Source organism: Vicia villosa, linkage group LG4, assembly GCF_029867415.1.
Source record: "Vicia villosa cultivar HV-30 ecotype Madison, WI linkage group LG4, Vvil1.0, whole genome shotgun sequence".
NCBI lineage: Eukaryota > Viridiplantae > Streptophyta > Magnoliopsida > Fabales > Fabaceae > Vicia > Vicia villosa.
In genome coordinates, this window is record NC_081183.1 from 128976561 (window position 1) to 128998007 (window position 21447).

At 35.6% G+C, this 21447-nt stretch overlaps 2 protein-coding genes across 2 annotated transcripts; one reads left to right on the top strand and one right to left on the bottom strand.

The window, feature by feature from the left end:
* Positions 1-230: 230 nt before the first annotated feature.
* Positions 231-6027, bottom strand: LOC131595203 (ABC transporter C family member 14-like). Its single transcript, XM_058867499.1, has 11 exons — positions 3714-6027; positions 3316-3636; positions 3134-3220; positions 2414-3037; positions 2149-2313; positions 1732-2026; positions 1370-1584; positions 981-1286; positions 827-890; positions 503-742; positions 231-414 (listed from the first exon to the last, which is right to left on the bottom strand). Exons 1-11 carry the CDS (start codon positions 5862-5864, stop codon positions 320-322), a joined length of 4563 nt encoding a protein of 1520 aa, XP_058723482.1. The 5' UTR covers positions 5865-6027; the 3' UTR covers positions 231-319.
* A 988-nt stretch (positions 6028-7015) lies between these two features.
* Positions 7016-8648, top strand: LOC131597859 (uncharacterized). Its single transcript, XM_058870522.1, has 6 exons — positions 7016-7066; positions 7318-7372; positions 7471-7592; positions 7758-7929; positions 7996-8188; positions 8273-8648. The coding sequence occupies exons 1-6, from the start codon at positions 7016-7018 to the stop codon at positions 8646-8648; spliced, it is 969 nt and encodes a 322-aa protein (XP_058726505.1).
* Positions 8649-21447: the final 12799 nt, after the last annotated feature.

Here is a 21447-nt window from a genome sequence, read left to right on the forward strand (position 1 = left end):
TCAAAGAAGCATTACTCGTTAAAATGTTACTGTAGTGTTCCTTATTTTTGTCATTAAGATTTAAAAACAACACTGTATTAATTGGATTGGTAGTTGTCAACATTTTCAATTAAGTGGAGGTGATCTGGTTGTAGAAACGAAATCACTTAAATAGTAGTCATGTCTAGATATTTTTTTTTTATTTTTTTTATCAACAAAACCCACATGATCTCAAGTGTTATTAATAAAAATGATTTCAAACCGAATTATTTTGATATTATGAAGTGAATTAAAATAAGAAAATATATCTATCTTGCATAAGGATAGAAGTGAAAAACAACTAAGTTGATCTATTAGAATACTCTTTAACCAATGCTGCAAAAAGTGAATTCCTTTCAAGTAAACGTGATGGTTTCTCATATTCCTTTGCCAAACCTGCCAAACAAATTCATTCATTCATTACTACTACATACACCAATCTAAATATCTATGCATTTCTTTATTAGTAACATAAAATACATACCTGCGTCTATGACCAAAACCTTGTCGCAATCCATAACCGTTGGTATTCTGTGAGCAATGCTAATTATTGTACGATCTGCAAAGTCTTCTCTGATGATCTTTTGTATTACAGCATCGGTTTGTGAATCAACCGACGCTGTTGCTTCATCCATGAATAATATTTGGCTGCGTTTTAGCATGATCCTTCCCAAGCATAGAAGTTGCCTTTGTCCAACGCTCCAGTTGTCTCCACCATCAACCACTAACAAAATATTTAACATATTTAACCTCACATTCCATTAAACTATTAAAAAATGAATCTATGAAGAAGCGTGTATATGATCACCTAATGCCTCAAGTTTCTCTGGCTTTGCAGCTACCACATCTTTCAATTGGCACCGCTCAAGACTCTGCACCAACAAAAATAAACATTAAGTTATTAGTTATGAGAAGCTAAAATTATTAACTGAGGTTCCCTCGTACGTGAAATATATATGTACCTTCCAAATTTCATCTTCTGAGTACAATCCAAGAGGATCAACGTTGGTTCTAACTGTTCCTTGAAAGAGGACAGGATCTTGTGGAATAATTCCAAAACGTGACCTCAAATCATGAAGGCCAACATTCGAAATGTTGATACCATCAATGATTATATTCCCGGCGGAAGGCTCAATCAACCTAAATAAAACTTGGATGAGTGTTGATTTTCCACTTCCTGTACGGCCAACAACACCAACTTTTTCTCCGCCTTCAATGGTTAGAGAGAGTCCCTTAAGAACTAGAGGAGTATTTGGCCTGTACCTAACCTGCTCGCACCATTTTATATATTCAATCGTCTAATCTTGCAAACAATATATATGTACTTGGTTATTATGATTACAATATATACCTGTAAATTATTTAGCTCTATAGTTCCATGACTAGGCCAATTCTGAGGCGGAGACTTATCTGCTATTTTCCATGGAGCTTCTGATGGGAGGTTAGTAAACTGCTTTATCCTCTCAACTGAAACCATTTTGTTCTCAACCGAACAAGTCATCGATATGGTAAATGACAAGAGACTGCTCAATGCCAAGCCATAGGATAAAGACATACCAATATATTCTGCAAAACCAAAATTATTGTAAGACTGTTTAGAAGAATTTATGAAAACAACTTATGTCATAACATTAAGGCATTTTCAGTTTCTTTTCGCAAGTTCTCAAATATAGTGATTGACCGTGATGGTTGTCAAATGAAAAGATGATCTACCTGGCTTAACAATAGCACTTGGCAAAAAGATCATAAAAAGGGTGGCAATGCAAAGGAAAACCACTCCCATATAGTCCAACCGAAAACCGAGCCATTCATTTGCACCATTGTTATGGAAATCCATTCTTAGACTTGCATTCACCCTGTCAATATTTTCCTGAGAAAATTCATTCTGTTTTCTTAAGCTACGGATTGTCATAGCACCAGAAATCGTCTCTGAAAAGTGATGAATCACTGGAGCTTTTGTGATTGAATCAAGTCGAGTCAATTCCCTAGAAGTTGCAAGATAATATTTCTGCAAACCAAAACAATGTAAGTATCATTGCAAGATAATATTTCTGCAAACCAAAACAATGTAAGTATCAAAGTAGAACCAATTTGCAAGATAATATTACTATAGGAGTAGGTAAATCATACCCTATACCAGTTGTTGAACCAAAACAGTGGAATTAAGAGGAAGACAGTCTCCCAAGAGTTCTGGCATGTGACAATGAGGATACTGAATAATGATAAGTATGATATCGTTACAAAGTTTATCAACATTGGAATTGATATATCCACCCAAAGTAGATCAGTAGATACCTAAACAAAAATCATAACAAGAGTAGAGTTAGCAAATCCAAAGTCCAAACACTACTAGAGCATAAACCAAACATTAGAAGGGATGTTGAACGAAACTCACACGACTCAAAATTCTGCCAGAAGGAGTGGTATCGAAGAATGACATTGGTGCATGAAGGATACTTTGAAGCATTCCAATGAAGAAGCTTTGAGATGTCTTTAGACCCCAATATGTAAACAAGAGAGATCTTACCATGACCACTATGCATGAAACAACAGTTATAACAGCATAGACGATAATGAAAGTGAAAGAAGGAATGCTAGAATCATCCGAAGTTGCAATTGCTAGCCAATAATCACCAGCCAAAAATGCTAACATCCAAGCCACTGACATTGCTACCATGAGTGCTATTCCCCACCATCCAAATGCTTCTGTGAAATAATGTTTGTATACTTTAAGGTTTACTCGTCCTGTCTCTCTTTCCTCATCTTCAATGAGCTTTGCTGCTGTCTTATCAGGCTTAGATTGATCTTGAGAAGACTGCTTTTCGCCCGCGTTTTCTTTTTCTTTTGAAGCGATGCGGGCGAGTTTTGGAGACTGAGAAGAATCATCATTGGAATTATCACTTGTTTCTGCCATCTCCATAGAGGATTCATGAGCTGCCACAAGTGCACCAAAATCTAGGCCTGCTTTGAGAAGTTCGTCATACTTTCCACTTTGCACTACTCTTCCTTCACGCATCACCTTCAAAGATTGTATCAAAATATAAGACCTAATTGAATTTAACTTCCATTTACAGAAAAACTCAAACATTTAAGAGACTTGTGAATATATACATACCATTATAGAGTCAACATTATGCAGGAAATCAACTTGGTGGGTTACAAGTAAAACCGTCTTATGTTTCAGAGTTCCCATTATACATTCCTGCAAAAACATGGAAAATCACTTGTGATTAGTATTAGAAATCTATTCTGAGAAACATTATATCACTAAACTAGAAATTTTAGCTTTGTGCTTACCTTAAAAATATAAGATCCTGTTTGTGCATCAACAGCACTGAATACATCATCAAGGAGATAGATGTCAGTGTCCTGATATACAGCTCTAGCAAGCTGCACGCGTTGTTTCTGACCACCACTGAGGTTTATTCCGCGCTCTCCAATCTCGGTTTCGTCACCATCATCCATCATTTCAAGATCCTTCTCAAGACAGCATACTCTTAAAGCTTCCTTGTACTTGTCCATGTTCATTGGTAAACCAAACAATATATTTTCTTTGATGGTTGCATTCTGAATCCATGATGTCTGTGCTACATACGCTGTCGTCCCACAAACTCTTACCTGAAATATTTTACAAGTAATGATGACAAATTGAAGTGAAAATAAAATTAGACGAGTTCGAAGCATAAAAAGCATACCTTTCCTGAGATCTTGAACATTTCTCCCAACACAGATGCCAGTAATGAAGACTTGCCTGAACCAACAGTTCCTACCACAGCAGCATGATCCCCTTTCTTAATCACCAACTCATCAACTTTCAAAGTCTCATTCTCTTCCTTATCATCCCATGAGAATTTCCCATCTTTTATCTCTACAGCTACATCACCATCACAATTCTCCTCTCTTTGCACTGCATTCTCATCCATTTCCTTACTCACCATAAACTCATCCAACCTCCCTAAAGAGATTGTTGCTTGCGAAATCATGATAAGAGCCTGAGGAAAAGTTCTCACAGGCTCCTGAAGTATCTTAATTATCGAAGTTATTGTGAAAACAGTGCCAGCATTCAAAGGAATTCCAATGAAAGTCGCAGTTCCAAAGGTAAGAACAGTTACAGTTAGTGGAGCAGTGGACAAAACTCCCATGTTAACAGCGAAATAGTACAAGAATTTCCCAATCCATCCATGCTCGGCTTCACGAAACTGTCGAATTTTGTTACCAAAGTAATCTTCCCACGCTTGAAACTTTATCACTCGCATGTTGTTAAGCAGCTCGTTTGTCGCCTTCATCCTCGAGTCGCGGCTCGTCATTATCCGAAACTGGAAGCTGTTGCTACTCTTCGTCCGATATAACGTGAAGAGAAACACAACGGTGGTTCCAAGCAATGCTGCAAGAACTGATATACCAACATAGCTATACATAAGAATTAGAGCAGCTGCAACTTGTAGTGGCATCAGCCAAATAGGATGAAACTGCATCATCAAATCTGAGAGCTGTTGAGCATCAACAGCCATGTGGTTCACAATCTGGCCAGTTCCATGAGCTTGTCTTGAAGAACTTGACAACCTTAAACCCTTTTTGTAAACCGAAGTGATTATGCTCGAACGAATAAGCATACCAAGTTTCTGAGAGTGGAAGTTGAATTGATGAACACTAAGTACTTCAACTGATTTTGCTACAAAAAGGATCAATATCAAAACAATGCCTTCCCTAGTAGTACTATCTTTTCTCGATGTGAAATCAACAAAACTCTGAATCAGCATTGGACCAACATACATAACACAAAGCCTAATGATTGCAAGTAAGCCAGTGAAAGCTATGTGTTTCCAAAAACACCTCAATAAGGTTACTCCAACTGGATGCTTACTATTTTCCTCTGGCTTTGGCCAATTGTTTTGAAAAAGTTCTGACATTTTTTCTGCTCTAAATTCTAGAGGAAGTGAAGGTACATCTTCAAGTTTAAGCGGTGTTTCGTAACCTCTATTAATCAAAGGGTTCATCCAATACCAAACTGTTTTGGACAAAAATGATGAACAAGCATAAGGACTCAAAGTTCTATCGGTTGAATTCAACCGATATGTTGCTACTACTACATCAGATATTCTTATCACATGAATCCCTGATGACCCTTTTATAGCTATCACAAAAAAGAACACAGATAATGGAAGATTAATCAATGAGAATATGTCATCTATTCTCAAACTAAGTTCCAAATTCGCTTCACCAACAGTAACTATTCGAACAATAGCCGAAACAACAAACAAAGTAGCAATCACAAAATTCGCTATCCAATAGATTCTTAATGATAAAGGGTGTTTAGTAGATTTGAATTTTTTCTCATGAATCATTAAAATCACTATCACTATGTTGACTACTGCTTGAAAAAATCGAAAAAGTGCTTCTATTAGTTTCCATGAAGCAAAGTTTGTTTGCGTAAAAGCCAAGACTCCTAGAACAGTGTAAGCTATAGCCAAAAGGATAGTTACCAACAAAGGTAGTTTGAACCAAAAGGTGATTCTATAGTCAGAATCTTTCTCCTGCAGAAGTGGTTTTGTGATAGATGAGGTAGAGTTGGTAGTTGAGTTGAATCTCGAGTAGAGTTTCCGAGCTGCAAAAGCTAAGAGAGAGAGCAAAAACAATGAATCAAGAGCAGAAAGAAGAAGTCTCTGAGGACATGGAGATAGAAAAAGAAAGGTTAACCATTGAAGTATGAGGTTTGGTGTAGAGGAAGATGAATCTATAGGTAAAAGGGTGCATGAAGGAGAAGTTAGCCATGAAGAAGAAGACATGGTTAAAAGACTATTATGTGATGATGATGATGATGATGATGATAACTGATAAGGTTTCATGTTATGTGTTATGTTGCATACTAGTTTGATACATGATGAGTTTGATGCATAAAGAGAATAGAACTATGATATGATGAGTTTGATGCATAAAGAGAATAGAACTATGGAACAAAGTTTGTGATGAGGGAAAAGGGGTGTGAAATGAAAGATATAGTGTGAAGAATTCAAAGTGATGTTTGTATTTGGTTTGCTTGTGCGTGGAGAATTTTATGATAATAAAATATGATCCATGCGAGCCACGCTTTAAGTATAGTGAGAATTAATTATTTCAAATAAATTATAGGCAGCAATGAACTGTACTCGTGTGCTGTAGTGTGTATCAACATTTTAATATCGAATCTTAAACTTTGTCTTTGAGTGTAAATAAAAAATAGGGGTTTAGTTTTTGTTGAAAATCTGTTAATTAAATTTTTGTCAAAAGAAACATGGATTAAATTTAAGTTTTTTGGTGAAAAGAAATTTAGTTTAGAAAAGAGAACCACCAACTCATAAATCTGTTAAATGCATTTTATTTAGGCCTCTGATCAAGCAAGTGTTCCTCGAGGTGTATACATGTTCCCTCTGTAGAAGTTGCGTACAATTGTATATAACTCCCTCGTATCTAAAATAATTGACCAGTCGTTAAATTGAGTCAATTATAAGAAAAATGTATAAATAAAAGAGAATAAAATATTTTTGTTAAAATACTTTTTTTAATGAAGTTATGGAATAAGGTCTTAGTACGGTGGAACAAGCTATGGAATAAAGTCTTAGTATGGTGGAACAAGTTTTTGGTACGGCGGAAAGGGAGTAGATATGCAAAACCAACACTCTAATGTTCAAGTCATTGACTGAGTGAACTGGCGGATCTAGGGCCCGGCTAGGTTGGGCATGTGTCCAGGCTGACTCAAATTTTTTTTGAATTGGAGAAAAAAAAGTAAAAAAAAAATAAATAAAGGACAAAAAGGTAAAAAGAAAAATAGAAGGAAAAGGTAAAAAGGGAAGAATAGAAGGAAAGGGACGCACCCAGAAGGAAAAGAAACGACAAGCAAAGAAAGAATATCGTTCGTTGTTGTTGCATTGTCGAAGTTGCACCAGTCGGTCACCTCACCTCCACCTCGAAATTCGACCCCTGCTCTGAGTTCGGCCGCCACTGCCCACCTCCAATCCGAATGTCCGACGCGAATCACTGCCATTTGCCAACCTTCAACGATGAAACTTCGGTATTGTTCTACTAGTTTTGATTGAATGATTTCTACTATTTTTATTTAAGAAAAAAATTGTTCTTGAAATAGTTGTTAAAAAAATTGTTCTTAGGTTTGATTTTTATAAAAGTTTTGATTTTTATTTCTGCTAGTTTTTTTTTTTTTTGAAATAGTTGATTTTTTTAAAAATTGTTCTTGAAATAGTTGTTAAAAGTTATTCTACTAGTTTTGATTTCTATAAAAGTTTTGATTTTTTTATTGTTTTTTAGGTTTATGAAGGAACTCAAGGATGTTTAAATATACTGTATAAATTGTTGTTAATGGGTTTGTTGTTATTGATTTGTTTCATTTAATTTTAGAGATGAGTAGATTTTTTATTGATAGAGCAAGCATTTAGAATGTGAATGGTGTGCAATCAAAAGCCAAATTAGAACCACCGCCAAATGTGATTAATGAGTTTAACCCAAATGAGATTGTGCGTGATCCAAGTCGTAGGAAACAAATTAATGAGTATGATTCGGATATTCAAGACCGAGTGAGGAAGGCATATATTGAAGGGTCCAATACAACCAAATTTGCCAAGCTTTCTTCGTACTCCCTTTGGAAGTGTTAAAAGAGCATCTAGTAAATCATGATATAAAATTATACATGGTTAGAATACAGTGAGATCAAAAATGCAACTTATTGTTTCTATTGTTTTCTTTTTAAGAAACCTGATAGGGCCGAACACTTTGGTTTTGAAGTCTTCACTAAAAGCGGATATAAAGATTGGAAGCATGCATCTCAATGCTTGAAAGATCATGTTGGTAGTCATAATAGTTTGCACGACTCATGTGTCAAGCACTACGATGATTATAACAATCAAATACAAAGTGTGGCAAGTAAGTTTGCTAAAGCAACCAAAGAATCAAAAGAATTGTATAAGATTCGTTTGACTTATTATGTAGATTGTTCAAGATATCTCATTGCACAAGACACGACTTTTCGTGGCCATGATGGATCCTTGATTTCTCTAAACAAGGGTAATTTTAGAGAGATGGTAGATTGGGTGAAATCTAAGAATGAACAAGTGAGGGATACTTTTTACCGTGATGAGTCACATGGTATATCCGTCAAAGAGCAAATGACGGTGATGTTGAGGTTGGTAGTTGTATTTTCCAATTTCCAATTTTCATTACCTATTATTTTCTATGTCGTCAAGTAAATTTGTTGAATTTGTTTTAGGTTTGTGAATGACAAAGGGAATGTTATGGAACGATTTATTGCTTTACATCATGTCAAAGATACTACATCTGAGTCATTAAAGGATGCTCTTTATGGTATTTTTGATAAGTACATATCATCTATTTCAAGGATACGAGGGCAAGGATATGATGAAGCTTCAAATATGAGAGGTGAATTTAATGGCTTACAAAGAAATATTCTAGATAAAAACCCTTATGCTTTCTATGTCCATTGTTTTGCTCACCGTTTGCAATTGGTTGTTTTGTCTGTTGCTAGTAAATGCTCATCTATTCGTGATTTCTTGGAGTACATCTCCTTGATTGTGACCACAACAAGTGCATCTTGTAAGAGGAAGGATGCTTTGACGGAGGCATAAAACCAAAATATTTTAAATAAACTTAAGAGTGGTGAGATATCTAAAGGAAAGGGATTTCACCAATCACCTAGTCTAACTAGACCCGGGGATACTAGATGGGGTTCACATCATACTACATTGCTTCGTTTAGATCAAATATGGTCCTCCGTGTTAAAGGTGCTTAGTATGGTTGATGAAGATGGACATGGACCATCTCAAGCAGCGAGTTTGATAGAAAAAATGGAGAGCTTAAAATTTGCTTTTATTTGAAGTTAATGTTAAAGTTGTTATGTATCACAAACAAGCTTTCACATGTCTTACAAAGAAAAGATCTTAATATTATGATTTCCATAGAATTAGTTGATGATGTCAAAGCTTGGTTGACCATAATGAGAGAGAGTGGTTGGGATAATTTATTTGCCAATGTCCAAGAAGTTTTTGTTTCTAAAGGTGTTTTGGTGCCAAATATGGATGACAAATATCGGTTCGAGACCATTCAAGGGTAGAAGGGAGGACTATTATTAATCTTCATAATTATCGTGTAGAGATTTTTTATGTTCCTATTGACAAAATGTGTGTGGAGATGGATCACTGCTTTAGTGAAGGAAGTAACATTATCCTTGATTGCTTCTCATGTATTGACACGAAGAACTCTTTCTCCAACTTTGATGTTGATAAGCTTGCTCATCTTGCTGATATTTTTGATCACCTTGATTGCTTCTCATGAAGAATTTTCTGATGATGAATGTGGAACAATAAGGGATCAACTTGACACTTATGTTCTTCAAGTGAAAATAAATGCTTCATTTTCCACTTGTGAAGATGTTCAAAGTTTGGCTTTGAAGATAGTTCAAACTGAGAAATATTTGGTATTTCCATTGGTTTACAAACTTATTGAGTTTGCTTTGATATTGTCGGTGTGTTTGCCTTAGAAATTGGTAAACAACGTTAGTCTCTTGTTAAAGGTTGCTCGTGAGATCGACTAGGGAATCTCAAGACAGTGCTTTTGGATTCAAAGAGCTTTGTAAGTGTTTTTTAATGTCGTTATTTTGAAAGGGAGATGTTCGACACGACATCAAACACTCACAATGTTGAAGGTGTTAGTTTTTTTGTAAAGGTTATGAAACATTAAATAAACTAAATAATAAATATGCAAAGAAAATAACAAGGTTCGAAAGTAAACGACATAACATTGAAATTTACATAAAAGTAGGTGATTCAAACATACATAGCCCTTTCTTGACTCATTTCGCTCATTTGCTTGGGTACTCTGAGTGTGTAGCGTATAGGCGTTTGCAAGTTTGAACCCCCTTAACTAAGTACAAAGTTCTTTATTTATAATACAAAAAGATAACTATTTTATGGTGGTTTTCGCCCCACTAAAAACTCCCACTTTCTTCATCTTAACTTCCCCACGAAGTTCCACGCCTTCCATTCGTATTCTTTTTCCCTCCAAAAACCTTCACTTGCACGATCTGGACTATCCGTTTCGTCTTTGGGCCTTTGGTGTGTCTAGGCCCATTTAATTATTTATGGACTCTCTCTTGATCGACTAGAATTCAGGCCGACTCAAATATCTTGCTTTTCAAAGGAACCCTTTGAACTCCCTTTTCTTGGTTGGATTTTCTTCTTTGTCGAAAATCCCATCCAACACGGTGTCGACAACATCCGTTGAAAGAGTTTTTTCAGCGATGAAGATTACCAAGTCACATTTGGGCAATAAGATCAACGATGAGTGGTTCAATGACTTGATGGTATGTTACACCGAGCAGGAGATATTCAATTCACTTGATGATATTGATATTATTCGAACATTCACCGCAAAGAAGTCTCAGAAAGGGCATATGCCTCGTGATTTTATTTAACAGGCTATTGTAAGGTTATGTTTCATCTCTTTTATTTTAACTATATTTATGTTGACAAAATGAAGAGTCTCTTTAAATTTTATTCCAGACTTTATAATTTTTTTGAGAGTGAGAATGAGTTGAATACCTGAATGACACAATCTAGTCTTTATATAGCATTTATGGTTAAAATTGTCTACATACATGTTGTCATTCGATTAGATTCAATGGTGAAAGCCAACCTAGATTGTGCTCCTTCCTCTACAACATTTGTTATTGGACCTTCTTTGCAGACCATGCGTACTGTCTAAAACAGTTACCCCAAGATCTTATTTATAAAACTGTATATAATTCCCTCATATATGAGATTTCCTGAGTGAGGTTCTGGATGTTTTTGGATTTAATGTCATATTCCAAGGTTGGATTAGGGAAATGTTATAGTCTAGTAGTCTCTCAATTTTTATCAATAACAACTTGAAAGGATTTTTCGGCGGCAAAAGAAGGGTGAGACAAGGGGATCCCTTATCTCCTTAGTTTATTGGCATAACAGAATATGTGCTTAGTTGGGCATTGACGTTCAGGAAAACCAAACACAATCACTTCCAAAGAATTGCTCACAAAGTTTGATCCAAACTAGCATCTTAGAAGAGGTCATTATTGTCAACTATGGGAAGATTTCAACTGGTAAAGTCGATAATCCAAAGCACGTTGGTTTTTTCTATCCATATCTATCGATGTCCAACTAAGGTTTTCACCCAATTGGAAATTTAGTTTAGAAACATTATTTGGAGTGGTAATACAACTGACAGTGCAATTTGCATAAGCATGATAATAACAATGATAATGGTTGCAAGAGAAAGAGACTAACAATAGTAATAGCCTGAATAGAATTGCAATAGATGGTAAAGAGGATCACTTGCTCCAAGGAAGACTTTTACAAAAGTATTCAAAAATCTTCAAGAATTCTACGATAAAGAAGAGGATGAACAAGACTCTCTCAAGTTGTTAACTCGGATTGAAGCAAACTCACCTCCGATCATCAAGCTGCAACCCCAAATGTTGGTTTTCAAGCCTCTAATATCCAAGAATGAAGTTGATGGAGATGAGAGAAAAAAATACCCAAAACCATAACCCTAACAATTTAGTTTTACACAATATATACAAATTCTGCACAGATAAATTCGCCCAGCAAGCAAAATTCTCCCGACGAAATGCCACTTTATTTCCAAAATATTTACATTCGCCCGAGGAACAGAAGATTCACATGGAGAATTCGCTCTCGCCACCTGCTCGCCTAGCGACCACAAAGCGAACAAGCCCACAATGCAACACACAACCTATTGACTTCCATCTGAAATGGCTTGCTCCGCTCTCGCCTAATGACCTCAGAGTGAAGATTTCTCTCCTTACTCACCCTAGCTTCGCCCAACAAATTTTCCAGGATATAAGCTCTTTGCTTTATTGCCTCAATTCCTCCAAAACCTGCACCATTGAAACCATGGTTTTACCTTTGATTCCAATGCTTCAATCATTTATGAATACCTGCAAAAATGAAGATAAAAACAATATATCTATAAATATTTACAAGAAAATGCAATTATACACAATAAGGGCAATTTTACATACAAGTTGGAGTTTATTTATGGTATTCCAACAAAATAAGTCTATAAGTGCGATAAAATTATACACAAATATAACTACTAGTTTGCACTTATCAAATACCTTGTTGTGCAAGGCCCATATGTCGTACTAACATGTTAGGATATCATTTCCAACATGTGTCCTTTTTGCACTTCCATACAGCTTAAGCAATTTAGATTAGTCTAGAACACTTTGAACACTTCTTCATATTGGTGTTTTGAAAAATATGATCAATCCAAAGAGTTATTCCACTAAGAACTTCAGGAGGATCCATTATCTGTTGCGATTTAATTAGCGATTCAGATGTTCAACGGCGTAATACTTGATTCTATAATAAAATTGATAAAGATGATGCATCAAAGGTGTGGGAGTGTTTATGTAACGCCCGGAAATTCGATTATTCGCTTAATCTAGACGTTCGGAGTGTTTAGTGAAGTTTTCGTATTTTGAGACGATTTAGTCGGTATTAGTTCGGGATAGCGGATCGATATTTAATCAAGATTTTTGATATTTTCAGTATTAGAAATATTATTGGAATAATATTTGAAGTTTTGGGAATTTTCTGAGTAATTAAGATTAGACCGAAAATATGATATATTGGTCGAATTTGGATTATTGGTGTTATTTTAAGAAGCGTATTTGAATTTATTAAGTTAAAAGTTGGATTTTAGTCGGACGGTCGAAGAATAATATTAAGAATAATATTATTTACAAGTCGGAATTTATTATATTGTTGGAATATTAATAAAAGTGATATTTTGATTTAATTGAAATTATTTATGTTATTGGGCCTAAAATTGGAGGTGAAGAAGAAGTGTTAACTAAGCCCAATTGAAATAATAAAATTAGGGTTTTAGAGATGAGAAAGAGTAGTGTTGTCATTTTTGGGAGAAAACAAGATTTGAAGAGAAAGAGGCAAGACTATGGAAAAGAAGAAAGAGCTTGAAGATTTTTCATCCATGGTGTCAATTGAAGATGCATTTGGAGACCCATTGAATTGCTTCCATTGATAAGGTAAGGGTGGGGTTCTCTTCCTATAATGAGGCTCATGAACAATTGTATGTGGGGGATTGTATGCTTAGATTTATTGCTTTGCTTATGATAATTGTTGCTGGAAATTATGAATTTATGCTATGGGTAAATAAATTGAGTTGCTATGTTGAATCCGTTACTATGTTGAAATGTTGTGTTTTCTGTAAACCACTTGCTATTGTTATCGAAAATTGCCGTTGATGCTGTGTGTTGAGGAAAATCATTCACGAACGCACTGCACGTGAGGGCGTGCGGCATGTGGTCAGGTGACTCCAAATTGACGGGTGGCGTTGTGGAGGCGTGTTCACGCATTTCCTTTTCTTATGCTGTTCCATAATAACTTGTTTATATTCTTCAATTTTTTTAGTGAGACAATGAAATATCTCTTTTTCAGTAAGTTGCAGTTGCACATCTATGTTATTAGTGTAGGAGGCAGTCTACCATATAATTTCTTGAAAGAGAGTAGCATCTAAGCTAGTGTGATGAACAATGTTATACCACAATTCTCACAATCTAAAGATTTTAACCATAAACAGGAAATAAATAGATAATGGTATATAATATATAAATAGATAATGGTATATAATATAGAAATGCAACCATGATAATGAAATAAACGAGTTACATATTAGAAACAGTAGAATAGAACTAATAAACTGTCCCGTTTGATCAAAATAGCCGAATTAAGCGGTATAATTAATTGTTCGGAATTTGATGAAATTTTACGTGGTAGCTAAATTTAATTAGTACATTAACATGGTGGTGTTATTTTGTTGAAATTGTGATATTTTACGAATCGACTGAAATTGTGTTTGGTTTAAATATTATTTATAAATAAATTATAATAATTTAATAGAATTGTCAATAGAGTTGTTAGAGTTGTCAATAGAGTTGTTAGAGTCGACAATAAGTTGTCAGAGTTGTTTTGAATTATTAAGAGTCATATTTTTATTTGTTTTGAGTAATTCTGACATGTTTAGAGTTGTCAGTGTATAACGTCGGTGTTTGTTTTTTCATTGGAACCTTAACAATTCATATCTTTTGAACCGTAACTCCGTTTGAGTCTCCGTTCGAAGCGTTAGAAAGCTAGCGCGATATTCTTTTCAATAAAAATGGTCTTGAGCAATAGAATGCTAGAAATTGGAAATGGAGTAGAAATAGAAGTGAATTAAATTAATATAGTGTGATTATTAATTGGTTGATTAAATTAATAGTTGAATTAATTTTAATGTGTTTAACTGATTGGAATATAATTTGGAATTAGATCAACTATTCGGTTTGTTGGTAAATTACGATATTTTGAGAATTTATCCGTAATTGTGTTTTGACTTGAATATGTATGTTGAGAAATATATATTATTATGTCAATGATGTTGTTTTGATATTGATTCTCTGTGGGTAGTTGGATAGCATTAATTTTAATGATTAATTGCTTGATTTTAAATGTGTATGTTCATATATAATTGGCAAAATGAGAATTAACATGAGATAATATGGTTACTAGTGTTAATTGGATTTTGTGAATCGTAATTGGTTAATTGGCCTTTTATATGTGAATGATATGTATGTGTTGTGAATGTTGTGTACAATTGGTGGATAATTCATCGAGTTGAATTATTGTGATATGCTAAATATTAAGATGGTAGAGATGATCTTAATTGCATATGTTTGTCAACATTGTACATGCATTCATGTCATGGTGTGCCTTGAAACAAAGGTGGTTTGCTTTGAAACAAAAGCGGGGCTTGGATTCTAGAGTGAATTCGGAAAGCGGTAAACTATATGTTTATATTTGGTGGCTTTGATCTTGTCCGGATCTGAAGCGTGGCTAGATTCTATATGAATCGGAAGCGGTGGAACTTTGGGTCCACATTGGGTACCACATGCATAGAGTCACATGTCTTGCATTGAGTCACATTGAGGTTAAGTGATGTTTGAATATATGCATTTATGTGATTGTCATGTGTACATGAGATGTGATAATTGAAATTGGTGATGTTTTGATATATAATTGGTTAAACGCGTGAATATGTGATAATGATGGATTGTGTATATATTTGGGATAATAGTATTGAATCTTTTGAGTATTATACTATTGAATTTTGTGTTTACTTGAATATGTGAAAGTTATTAGATGATACTATTTACATGATTATGACTTGTTGTGTGATGAAAAGTATGTGAGATTAATGAACTGTAGAAGTATGATGTGTATAATAGCTATTGATACTTGTGATGTGATGATTTTATATGTCTGAATCCTAGCATGCAATTTATCATATGCCCACTTATATGATTTGATATCTCACCCTTTTCTCTTGTTTCGCCGTTGCCTTTATATTGGCAACGTGCAGGTATTCAAGTATGAAGATTTAGTTGCCGTTACTCGAGTCGGTTGTCGCTCTGATACGTAGCACTCTGGGGGGAACGATTTATATTATTATTGATGTTGCTATTTAATTGTTTCATTTTGGTTGGACAAAATGTTAAGTTAACTGAAGATATTTTATTGAATACACTCTTAAGTGATTCCGCTGTGTTTTAATAAAATAAGTTATTCTATTTCAAAGGTGCTATGTATCCGCTAAATGCGATTAAGTGATTTGTTATGAAGTGAATAGGTGACGCCTCATTTATTTGTTGAGAAATTTTTAAAAACTCTGATTTTTTATAATTGCCGGGTTGAAATGGGGTGTTACATTAGTGGTATCAGAGCAGGTCGGTCCGTCCGGCCAAGTTGTCGAGTCTGTTGAGTTGTGCGACAGTTGAATGCTGGCAGTGTTTTAGTCTTTAGTACACGACACGTGTGTGAAACACTGTCCGTACTTGTTTGTTTTGTTGCAGGAATTGGTTTGATTCCAAGTGGGGGAGAAGTTTTGCTTCTCGAAGATGTTTCTGTTGTAAGGGATGGTCAGGTATGTTATCGACAAGCGACGATGCAAGTGTTGTTGAGAGTTTTGGATGTTAACCAGAGTCGAAGACAATGTGAAGTTAAGGATAATTTTGGGAGACAGAAGTTAGTGAGTGACGATGTTCAGCACGGTTGAAGACTGAGAGTTTGTCGGTGTGTTTAGCCTTTGCGTCTGATGCCGGTGTTTGACAAGTGTTAAGGTGATAAAGTTGCGGTAGACTTTATGTTGGACTCGCATAAGTGATTAACGGACGTAGTCGATGTGTGAAGTGTTGTGAATCGCAAACCCGAGTTGGAACTCGAGAATGCGCGTAGCTTGAGTTTCAGATATCTGATTTGAACTCCGTTTAAAGCGTCAGAAAGATAACGAGATGAAGTGTATTATAAGAATGATTGCCGCAGCCGTAATAGATTTGATTTTGACGTGATGATGTTGGGATGGGGTGCAGTTTGTCGTCGAAGTTATTTGAGGAGTTTGGGAGATAACATAAAAATTGTCGATGCTTGACGTCGATGTTTACAATTCAAATAACGTCATAGATTTGTATCTTGAGTTTCGAGTATCGGTTGAAAGTACCATTTGAGCCTACTAAAAGGTGAAGTTGTATTATACATTATGGAAATGTGTAAGCGTGTTAAATAAGAATGGTTATTACCGCAAATGTCTGAAGTGAAGTTAAGCAAACCTTGTTGTTGATGATTAAGATGAGATAAAAAGATGTTCGGTATTAAAGATGATTTGAGTACTGATGATTTTTAAGGAAGAGTGAAGTAGTAGCAAAGAAAAAGTCAGACTTAGGGATGATAGAAGTCGTATTTGGAATGCCAAAAGTGGCGGTGTGTATAAAAGAAGGACTGTATGGAATTTCTATCGCCAGTTTATCGTGAGGATAACTTCGGTTCAAAAATAATAATAATAAAAATTATGTGATGCTAAGTGATTATGAATTAGACTTTTGTATTATGTTTGGACGTCGGTGTCTCATTGACAAGATCGATTGATAAGGTAAGATGTTGTAGGAATTGTAAAAACCTAAAGTGAATCATTGGATTACGTCGTGTTATTGGATTTAAGTGGAAATTCGGAAAGGACGCTATTATGAAGTAACCACAGTTTATACTCCGCTATGGTTGTCGAATACTAATTGACAAATTGGGGAACTGATCACCCTCAATCCATTGTTAATGGTAGATGACAATCGTACTGAATGTTATAGCTTTGTCTTGCTATCTAATAGTGGGGAAAGAGTATTGATGATGTATCACGAAGGTAGTCGCTCACCAGTTTGTGTAACTTGATGAGAGGAGTGGTTGAGTAAGAGTTGGACGAAATGAACAATTCTGAGTAGTGAGTTTTGTGCAAGAGAATGTCGCAAGGTGGAAGATTTGGAAGTAACAAGTGAAACAACGATGTGAGGATGAGTATTAAGGAAAGTTTGCGTCGGATTGAACATTTGTGAACCATATAGTTGACGGGATTTTATCGAGGACGGTGACTCAAAGGGGAATTATCAGAGTTGCGCAGCAGAAGCTTTATGTGACACTGTTGTTGTATGACTTGTGGGAGCAAGGAACTACATGTCAGAAGTCTGTGAAGATGAATTATCTTGATGTTTGGATTGATGGACTGTTAGGGTAAGTGTGATGTGCCAGGAATACTGCATTGAGTCGTTGATTATTGCGAATCTGGTAAGAATAGTAATGTGTTAGTGTTCTTGTGGAATTGTTGTTGTGCCGAAGAAGTAGTGATTGAAGTGTTACCAAACGCTATTTAGATATTTGAGAATTGGATACGAGATTTGGTTGCTATGGTGTTGTCAAGTAGATTTTCGAGGACGAAAATATTCTAAGTGGGGGAGAGTTGTAACGCCCGGAAATTCGATTATTCGCTTAATCTAGACGTTCGGAGTGTTTAGTGAAGTTTTCGTATTTTGAGACGATTTAGTCGGTATTAGTTCGGGATAGCGGATCGATATTTAATCAAGAGTTTTGATATTTTCAGTATTAGAAATATTATTGGAATAATATTTGAAGTTTTGGGAATTTTCTGAGTAATTAAGATTAGACCGAAAATATGATATATTGGTCGAATTTGGATTGTTGGTGTTATTTTAAGAAGCGTATTTGAATTTATTAAGTTAAAAGTTGGATTTTAGTCGGACGGTCGAAGAATAATATTAAGAATAATATTATTTACAAGTCGGAATTTATTATATTGTTGGAATATTAATAAAAGTGATATTTTGATTTAATTGAAATTATTTATTTTATTGGGCCTAAAATTGGAGGTGAAGAAGAAGTGTTAACTAAGCCCAATTGAAATAATAAAATTAGGGTTTTAGAGATGAGAAAGAGTAGTGTTGTCATTTTTGGGAGAAAACACGATTTGAAGAGAAAGAGGCAAGACTATGGAAAAGAAGAAAGAGCTTGAAGATTTTTCATCCATGGTGTCAATTGAAGATGCATTTGGAGACCCATTGAATTGCTTCCATTGATAAGGTAAGGGTGGGGTTCTCTTCCTATAATGGGGCTCATGAACAATTGTATGTGGGGGATTGTATGCTTAGATTTATTGCTTTGCTTATGATAATTGTTGCTGGAAATTATGAATTTATGCTATGGGTAAATAAATTGAGTTGCTATGTTGAATCCGTTACTATGTTGAAATGTTGTGTTTTCTGTAAACCACTTGCTATTGTTATCGAAAATTGTCGTTGATGCTGTGTGTTGAGGAAAATCATTCACGAACGCACTGCACGTGAGGGCGTGCGGCATGTGGTCAGGTGACTCCAAATTGACGGGTGGCGTTGTGGAGGCGTGGTCACGCATTTCCTTTTCTTATGCTGTTCCATAATAACTTGTTTATATTCTTCAATTTTTTTAGTGAGACAATGAAATATCTCTTTTTCAGTAAGTTGCAGTTGCACATCTATGTTATTAGTGTAGGAGGTGTCGCACGCTCGCGAAATGATGAACAGAGTCGCCACCAATATATTTATCCCATTGAGGGAAAGGAATATCAGAAAACCTGGGATGAATAAGAACGAGGTCTTTCGACCAGAGATAGGGTACGGGAGTCGGTTACGCAAGGGAAAGGTGCTAGCACCCCTCACGCCCATCGTACTCGATGGTATCCACCTATGTTTGTTGCTATCTAAAGGGTGTGTGCTATAAATCTAAAGCTTAATGCTAAGGGAATGCATGCAAAGGAAAGAAAAGAAACACGGGGAAAATAAGGTTTATAAATAATTGTGCTCGCTTAGGCCCCGCGACCCAATGCCTACGTATCCTTTTCAGGAATCAGAGCGCCGTAGTTCGGCTCTTTAGTTTTTGTTTGTTTTTGTGTTTTTTTAGTGGACGAAGTTACATTCGCACTCCGCTGCTCGACCTCTGAAGTCTTAAGCTGGGAATGGAGCGGAAATAACGTGTCCGATCAAAGAATGCCTCGGAGGCGAGATAGAGAAAAGAGTTTGAGCGTTCAAGTGGCACCCTAAAGCAAGGGAGACTCGAGTTGCTCTCTGGTTTGTGTTTTTTAGAAATTGGGAACTTACGCTCGAATGGTTCCCTAAAGCAAGGGAGATCCAAGCACTCGAATGATTCCCTAAAGCAAGGGAGATTCAAGCTTCCATTCCCTTTTTAATGATTTTCACTTTTTTATTAATGTTTTTTAAGTGTTTTCTTTGTATTTTTTTATGGGATTTAATTCAAGTATTTGTTAGATGTTTTAAGGTTGAAAAGGAAAAGAAACTAGCCTAAGTATGAAGGGAATTTCTACCTAATGTTATCATGGTTTCTACCTAAGGTTAGGAATAAAATAAACATGGAAAATAAAGTCACAATCATGAGCAAAATTGAGTAAGGGTACAATGGTGCAAAGTTACATACAAGCATGAAATAACAAGTCAAAATATAGTACTAAAATGATATAAAATACTACTATTTTTTATGTTGATTTTTATGAGAGAAATTGAATCAAGTCAAGCAAAAGACTAAAAACAAATAGCCTAAAAACTAGTATTTTTTATGATTATTTTCTATATGACAAAAATTGTATTAAAGGTTAAAAATGCATGAGAAAGATTAGTATTTTTAATGTCTAAAAGAAATGGTAAAGAAATCTAATTAAAATCTAAAATTGTTAATGGAAACATGGGGGTGGAAACTGAAAACAGTGATGGTGAACAGCAGCTCTGGGCGCGGGCCCAACCAATAACCTAAGGGAGATTTTGGTTATAGATTTTTATTTGCCAAAAACGGACAATGGGCCACAGGGGGAGTGTGAAAATGAATTCGGCCCAAGGTTGAGTTTGATCCATCAATGTTTAATGGCTTATTGATTATTCAGATTTGATTATTGAACATGGTTGCAGATTAAACCCTAATCGAAATCAAATATTCAAACTATATGAAATTAATCTCTAATCAAACTAAATGAACCATGCTTTATGAAATTAACAAAAATACACTAATTATAATAATAATCAAAAGGGGCTAGGGTTAAATCATTTGTGACCTTTGGGCTTATCTGAACGACATCCTCTTTCTCTCAAGCGAATTCAGCGGCGGCGGAGGCTCCATCTCCGATCGAGAACAAGTCGCGAGCGCCGATTGACCTTTCTCTCCTCGTCTCTTGCGATTTCATCTTCTTCTTTGTGTTGTTGTTCGCAGAACCGTTTGCGGTGAAGATTGACGATGCATCGGTGTTGTGAAGACGAGCGATTGAGAATTGGCGTCGAGGAGACGAGGGAAGTGAGATTTGGCTTTGAAGATTTAGATGCGAAATAAGCTCAATGAAAGAAGAGCTTCTTCAGGTAATCTCGATTTCATTCTTCGTTCTTCACCTTCTTCTATTTCTTTCTTCTTCTGTTTACGTTTTTTCTTCTTCTTCTGTTTACTATGTGCGAGCCATGGTTGTTGTTGACGTGAGAGTGAGGTTGAAGAGATTGGAGGTTAAGAGTGATGAAGTGTGTGAAGTTTGGATGATGATGAATGTGATGATGGACTTGCAGAGGGAGTTGAAGAGTGATTGAAGACGATTGCAGAGAAGAGGCTGAAGAAGCTGAAGATAGGGTGGCGATGGAGAATGATGTGATTGAGGATGAAGGTCGATGGATGGGAGAAGAGAAGTTGCAGAGTGAATTTGAGATGAAGGTGGAAGAAGTGTGGAGGATTGAGAGGTTCTGAGATGATGATGAGTGTGAAGAATGGTTGCAGGGTGAAGAAATGAAGATGAATGTGAAGAATGGTTGCAGGGTGAAGAGATGAAGATGAAGAGTGATGAAGGGATCGAGAGAGCTGAAGTGTGAAGCCCAGTTCTGATTTATAGAGATAGAGGAGGTTGAATTTCTGAGGTTAGTTTGCTTCTAGCTTTCTCTTGTATTCTCCTTCTGTT

Bases quoted from the DNA above. Each gene is read 5' to 3' on its own strand.
- LOC131595203 (XM_058867499.1), bottom strand. From the start codon at position 5,864: ATGAAACCTTATCAGTTATCATCATCATCATCATCATCATCACATAAT. The intron at 2,027-2,148 runs GTATGATTTACC...TTTGGTTTGCAG, and splicing joins GGTTCAACAACTGGTATAGG to AAATATTATCTTGCAACTTC. The intron at 1,287-1,369 runs GTATATATTGTA...TGGTGCGAGCAG, and splicing joins TAGAGCTAAATAATTTACAG to GTTAGGTACAGGCCAAATAC.
- LOC131597859 (XM_058870522.1), top strand. From the start codon at position 7,016: ATGTCCGACGCGAATCACTGCCATTTGCCAACCTTCAACGATGAAACT. The intron at 7,593-7,757 runs GCATATATTGAA...TTTCTTTTTAAG, and splicing joins TTCAAGACCGAGTGAGGAAG to AAACCTGATAGGGCCGAACA. The intron at 8,189-8,272 runs GTTGGTAGTTGT...AATTTGTTTTAG, and splicing joins CAAATGACGGTGATGTTGAG to GTTTGTGAATGACAAAGGGA.